A 7,089-nucleotide genomic window follows, 5' to 3' on the forward strand; every position below is an offset into this window, starting at 1 on the left:
GGAAGAACTGAGACAAACCACCACCTTTATCTGATCTGAACCAAGTCCTTTAGTGACTAAACTTAACCGTCTTCTTTTGTCGTCTAAACTTAACCATCACCTTTTGTCGTCTAAATTTAACCATCACCTTTTGTTGTCTAAACTTAACCGTCACCTTTTGTTGTCTTAACTTAAGCGTCATATTTGCCATCTAAACTTAACCGTCACCTTTTGTTGTCTTAACTTAAGCATCATATTTGTTGCATAGACTTACGTCACCTTTTGTCGTCTAAACTTAGCCGTCTTGGTCCACTTCTCGACGGTTTGTGGTGTTAAACAGAATATCATATTGCGTTACAAATCATATTTGCAATATATCATGTTTGTGTATAACTTTTTCGAAAATATCATTGGGACTTATTGATGAGAATAAGTTGCTGTGAATACATTCAATAGTAATAAATAAGCAGGCTCTATTTTCCTGCTTTTTAACTTATTTACATATAAAATACACTTTGTCTTAATTGTTTAAAAATTAAAGTGTGTACCTCACAAATTCTTCTTGTTTCTTTCAAGATTAGATTAGCCTAATGTACATCTTTGATATGAACTTTGTCATGTTTTGATGTTGCTACATTTGGAAGAAATACCATGTGTACTTGTGTATGTACTTTATATATAAAGTATATATATATATTATTATATTAGGGCTGTCCAAGTTAAGCACAAATAGTTTTTCTAGTGTTTGCACTATACTGTGGTAGATTTACTAAGTCATACAGCAGGTCAATCTGCTCTTTCAGCATATTTTTGGAGCATGCAGTACCATTGAGGTTATTCTGGAGAATATTCTGGACAGTATTTGTCATTGTTTTGGGTTGTTTCAATAACAACAAACATACATTTGCTCAAAGCAAGCATATTTGTCCACGCAGTATAACAAACTTGTAAATTATCCCCTTATGGTACATTTAGAACAGATAAAAAATGTGCAATTAATCAGCCATTAATCACAAGTTAACTATGGACAATCATGTAATAAATCATGATTAAATATTTGTATCGGCAGCACTAATATATATATATACAGTGGAGTATTATATATATTTATACACGCAAATGCATGGAAACAACTTTTAGTTTTATAGACCAACAGGAACAACATCTGCAGGAATGAACACCCTGTTTTGTTGAAGATATTTTAATATGATGCTGTCCAGTAGCAGCGACGCATCGTTCAGCTGATATATATTTATGACATATTTATGGGCCCATAGGGGTCAAGGGTTTTTTTCCTCTAATGAATTTAAATACTTAAAAAGAGTGGTTATCAAAGTGTGTTTTTCTGTGAGGTGAAGGACCTGAACGCAGTTCAAAGTGACGCGTCTGAACATGGCAGCGTTAAAGATGCAGATAAATGTCCCTCCGACCTGTGAAGTCTGTTATCTGCTGTTAAACATCATCTGTGACGGATGGTAATGTGATTTAAGAGCAGGGAGAGTTCACCTCCTCACTGGGGTCATTGTTCCTGTTGTTATCTGCTGTCATCTGTGTGAGAGCCCGCACATGATTATTAAACCATTTAATGCTAATGGGGACAGGCTTTATCCCCTACAGCAACCAAGGGACGGGAGGAGAGGAGAGGACAGGAGATGAAGGGGAAGAACAAAGGAGGAAAGGAAAGAACACAAAAGGAAAGGAAAGCAAGGGAAAGGAAAGAAAAGGTAAGGAAAGAACAGGAAAGGAAAGGAAAGGAAAGGAAAGACAAGGAAAGGAAAGGTAAGGTAAGGAAAAGAAAGAACAGGAAAGGAAAGGAAAGATTAGGAAAGGAAAGGAAAGAACAGGAAAGGAAAGGAAAGGAAAGAAAAGACAAGGAAAGGAAAGGTAAGGTAAGGAAAAGAAAGAACAGGAAAGGAAAGATTAGGAAAGGAAAGGAAAGAACAGGAAAGGAAAGGAAAGGAAAGGAAAGGAAAGGTAAGGTAAGGTAAGGAAAGAAAGAACAGGAAAGGAAAGGAAAGGAAAGGTAAGGTAAGGTAAGGTAAGGAAAAGAAAGAACAGGAAAGGAAAGGAAAGGAAAGGAAAGGTAAGGTAAGGTAAGGAAAAGAAAGAACAGGAAAGGAAAGATTAGGAAAGGAAAGGAAAGAACAGGAAAGGAAAGGAAAGAAAAGACAAGGAAAGGAAAGGTAAGGTAAGGAAAAGAAAGGACAGGAAAGGAAAGATTAGGAAAGGAAAGGAAAGAACAGGAAAGGAAAGGAAAGGAAAGGTAAGGTAAGGAAAAGAAAGAACAGGAAAGGAAAGGAAAGATTAGGAAAGGAAAGGAAAGAAAAGGAAAGGAAAGGAAAGGAAAGGAAAGGAAAGAACAGGAAAGGGACGGAAAGGAAAGATTAGGAAAGGAAAAGAAAGAACAGGAAAGGAAAGGAAAGGAAAGAACAGGAAAGGAAAGGAAATAACCTGAAAGGAAAGGAAAGAAAAGATAAGGAAAGGAAAGTTAAGATAAGGAAGAAAGAATAGGAAAGGAAAGGAAAGGAAAGGAAAGATTAGGAAAGGAAGGGAAAGAACCCGGAAGGAAAGATAAGGAAAGGAAAGAACAGAAAACAAAATGAAAGAACAGGAAAGGAAAGGTACAGAAATAAAAGGTAAGGAAATTAAAGGAAAGGAAAGGTACAAAAAGGAAAGAAAAGGAAAGGTACAGAAAGGAAAGGTAAGGAAATCCCAAACGTGAAATATTGATTTTCACATTGATTGTGACATTTTCATAAAGGATATAAACCTGCACGCCTTCTGTAGGTGCATATAGAATTCAAACTCTTATTTAAATAATCCATATATAATAATAATAATAATAATAAACCAAAAGAAAAAGCCCACATGATTGCAGTAAATCAATAAAATAAAAGATAAAGGCCTGTTTTCATATAAAGATGTTTATCTGTTTTCACATTTACAAACACACACATGACGTGATGAGGAAAAATCCTGCAGGCTTCCAAACCGAACCCTTCCGCCGTTCACTCTACAACTCTACATTCAGGAGTTCATTAGGGGTCTGCTGTACACGCCGCGGTAGTAGCTGCTGTCGGAGTGACCGGGATCCAGGCCGCTTTTGGCCGCCACCACCGGGCAGCCGTACCCTCCGTACTGCACCACCGGCTCCAGTCTGTGGTGCTGCGGCTCGGACATGAGGTTGTTGATGGAGAACGGGTGGTTGAAGGAGTAGTGATGGGGGTAGTGGGGGTCCGGCTTCAGGTGCGCGGCCTCGTGCAGCAGCAGCGGGTGGTGGTGGTGGTGATGGGAGAACAGGTGCTGGTGCGTGTGCGCGAGCGGGGAGGGCACGCGCACGGGGCTGGAGGGCACGAGGAGTTCACCCCGATGCGCCTTATTGAGCTCGACCCCGGCTCCCTTTGCATCTGAGGCCGGAGAGGAGGAGGAGGAGGAGTGCGGGGAGGAGGAGCCGGTGCTGCTGCTGCTCACCGAACCGCCCTCCGAGCCCGGTTTCCCCGCAGCCGCCGCCGCCGCCTCCTTCTCACCTGTCCCGGAGGTCTTCCCGGACTTGAAGCGCTTCTGCCTCCGAAGGTAGCAGCCGTTCTCAAACATGTTCCCCGAGTCCGGGTGCAGGGCCCAGAAGGAGCCTTTCCCCGGTTTGTCCGGTAAGCGCGGCACCTTGATGAAGCAGTCGTTAAAGGAGAGCGAGTGGCGGATGGAGTTCTGCCACCGCTGCTGGTTCTGCCGGTAAAACGGGAACAGGTCCGTGATCCACTGGTAGATCTCGTTCAGGGTGAGCATCTTGCTGCCGGACTGCTGGATCGCCATGGTGATCAGGGAGATGTACGAGTACGGAGGTTTGGCGTGCGTGTAGCTCCGCCGGTACGGCTTGGGCTCCCGGGGTCTGATCCCGCAGGCCTGCCCGTACACCGGGCTCATCACCGGCATGTTCCCGTACGGCGGCGGCGGACTCATGGGGCTCATGCTCGGCTGCAGCGCGGCGCCCAGGCCCGTTATCCCGGCTCCCCCGGCCTGCACCATCGCCACCCCGGGGCTCTGCGACACCCCGGGGGGCATCGAGGAGTGGTTGACCCCGACAGGGTTCACGTAATGCGCGTTCATGTGGCCGGTGCCGGTCATGCCAGGCGCGCTCATGTAGCTGCTCATTGAGTTCATGTTTCCAGTGTAACACTGAAACACAAAGAAGGTATTACAACTGGTTATTTATCTGTATTAATGTCATCTTATAATGAACTTCAATAACAACACTTATAATGAAGTTATTAAACATGTATTTATGTTCAGACATTAACATATACAAACAGACATAATCATGGTTTGTTTTAATGCTTATTATTCCATTCATTGTTGATTAATTGTCTATAAAGTCATCATTATTTTCCCCAAATCACTGATTATTTGTTTTGTCAAGCAATCAAAAAAAATGCCCGTTTTAATATGTCAAATATTTTAGAAGCTGGAGCTAAATGTTTGGTATTTTTGTTTAATAAAAAGATTCAAATAAAGATTAATAATCAACTTATCCGTTAATCGTTGCTCTAGGTTATTAATTCAAATATACCTGTCCTTCACTTTATTAAACACGTCTAATTAATACACAAACAGTGAATTAACAGCTTTTTAAATAATCTTATACTGCTGTAATTAAAAGTCTTATTCTTTTAATGATGGTACATTTCCATTATGGTCACATCAGGGGGTCACATAAAATATATTATTATAAATATGGATCCATATTCCACATGTAGTTTAAGAATTATTCCCTTTAAATGTCGTCTCATGTGTTTCCTGTCCTCCAACACCTGCTGTCGCCTCCTTTTACCACATAAGGGCCTCCCTTCCCCTCTTATATACAAACTAATTAAATTATTAACCCCAACAATTATCAGGTAAGTTAATGACACGTGACTGAAGCAGGGTTTTAGGAATGTGAGTCAAAGCTGCACTCTATCTCCTGCAGGTTTCATTTAAATGTAACTTTTATTCCATGGATATTAAACTCTAACTAAAATAGAACTTCTTCCAGTGATTACTTTATTAAAAAAATACAATGATATAAATGCAATAGATGCTGTTGAATGGCTCAGAGAAAGAATTCAGGTGCAGAAACAGTGACTCAGTCTAAAAGGAAAACTCCCTAAAATATGACCTTGCAGCCGTGAACTGGAGTTATTTGGTTGTATGTGTAATTCTTCTTATTAAAAGTAAATAAATGCCATGAACATGCATCACGGTGTTCCCTGGTTTTCTGTTTTCTCTTGTTAATGCTCAGCCTTTTCTCTCCACTATAACGATAAAAACAACATGTGAAGCCACATTTGACATTGTTGTTTAGTCTCTACAGTTTACAGTCACATGACATAATAAACACTGGTGCTGTAACCTGTCAAAAGTCAAAATGTAAAGTGTTACAGATGTAAAGAAGTGCAGATTTCTCTTGAAGTGAACTTTCTTCCAGAACCAACCAGTTTACTGGCACCTGCTTCCACATGTTCGCTGTCAAACTGCACTGGCGTAGAAGAATTATCTCAAAAATCATATTTCAACGGGGGAAAGGCCGCATCACCTAAAGCTTGAATGAAAACTTCTGTTAAAAAATAACAGGTTTACATTTTCTTTTACAGTTTATCCTGCACGTTTTTAACAGCATCATTTCTTTTTTCAAAAATACACATAATGAAAATCTAGTCTTTAATTTGAATGCCCTGCAGAAATAAAAGTTGTTAAAATGTAGACGAATATTAGTTTTAAACGAATAGTCACAACGAAGAGCCTGTGTGTATATTAAATTACAAAATTCAGATTTAACAAAAAATTTTAAAATCTAGGAAACTGATGGACATGAAAAAGGCCTAAATAGAACTTTTTAATATATATACTTTTGATTTATTAAATCTATTCATGTTCTTTGTACCAGATACAAACAAATTGTGTCATACAATGCAATTGAAGCCCAACAGGTAACTTGCTACATTATTGCATCGTCTCTAATTCCAATTTTTTTTAAATAAGAAAAATAAATGAATTCCTTTAGTCATTAATGAACTTTTTTTTAAAACATCAGCAAAAAAAAAGAATTAGATATGGTAATAAAATAAGTACTATCTAACCTAAGAAAATAGATGAAAGCTGGTTGCAAACAGTAATAAGAGCTAAATATAATAAAGTACTTTAAAGTCTCATAACACAGACAGACAGTCTTTCAAAAACACAACACCACATTTGTAAAGATGTTTTCCTCTCCACATGTGCACTTTGATTATCATAAATCGAGTTCATTAATGAAATTGCTGTTGTTTGTTGTTATTTGGGGAAAGAAGCCTACATATATAATATAAATGATAAATAAATGAATAGTCTTAAATGACATGTTTACTGTTTACCTTAGAATGCACATAACTTATATTTACTTACTTTTTAAAGGCAATCTGTTTCCTAGATTTTGTAAAAGTAAGATCAACTTGTCAGATAAAAAACAAAAGGCCTATATCACTAGTTTTGTCCCAGCCTCTATAATGTTAGTTTAGTTTATATCTATTCAATCACGGTTACTATTCTCAGAGCGGTGGGTCACATTTCTGATCAGCGGTGCTGCGCTCAGATTAAAGCCGGTGTAAAGTGCACGGACCTCGGTCTCTCCGTAGTAGCTGCTGCCGCTCCAGTCCGGAAGCTCGTGTCCCTCCATCTTAACGGCGCTCAGCATGGTGCACGCTCCGACATTCATCCAAACGGAAAAACAACCACGTGAACGAAAAACCTGCTCCGCCGGTAACACCGGGCCGGTGTGTCCTCGTTCAGAACCGGGACTGCCTCTGCTTCCCGCCGGAGCAGCGAGTGTGTGCGCGAGCGCCAAGGACCTGGTTCGTGCTCTGTGAGGGACTGTGGCGCCGGAGCCGCTGTCCAATCACACGCCTCCCCTCCATCCCTCCTCGAGCTCGCGGTCATTTGAATATTCCACCTCTGCTGCGCGAGACCCCCGCTCCGTGGCCTCTCAGGAAACAATGATGATGTCATTTATTACCTGTCCGTGTGTGACGTCACTTAGGTAACTTCATACTTTTGACAGGGTATTCATTTGAAATCTTTTTGTGGTGGTTTTGCAGCTAT

The 7,089-nt window shown here is 40.3% G+C and overlaps 1 protein-coding gene across 1 annotated transcript; it reads right to left on the reverse strand.

The window, feature by feature from the left end:
- Positions 1–3,006: 3,006 nt before the first annotated feature.
- LOC310962021 (hepatocyte nuclear factor 3-beta-like) lies at positions 3,007–6,691 on the reverse strand (the record flags this gene model as incomplete). Its single annotated transcript, XM_083934362.1, has 2 exons — positions 6,611–6,691; positions 3,007–4,152 (listed from the first exon to the last, which is right to left on the reverse strand). The coding sequence occupies exons 1-2, from the start codon at positions 6,683–6,685 to the stop codon at positions 3,007–3,009; spliced, it is 1,221 nt and encodes a 406-aa protein (XP_083790488.1). The 5' UTR covers positions 6,686–6,691.
- Between the last annotated feature and the right edge of the window lie 398 nt (positions 6,692–7,089).

Source organism: Echiichthys vipera, assembly GCF_963691815.1.
Source record: "Echiichthys vipera genome assembly, chromosome: 19".
Lineage (NCBI taxonomy): Eukaryota > Metazoa > Chordata > Actinopteri > Perciformes > Trachinidae > Echiichthys > Echiichthys vipera.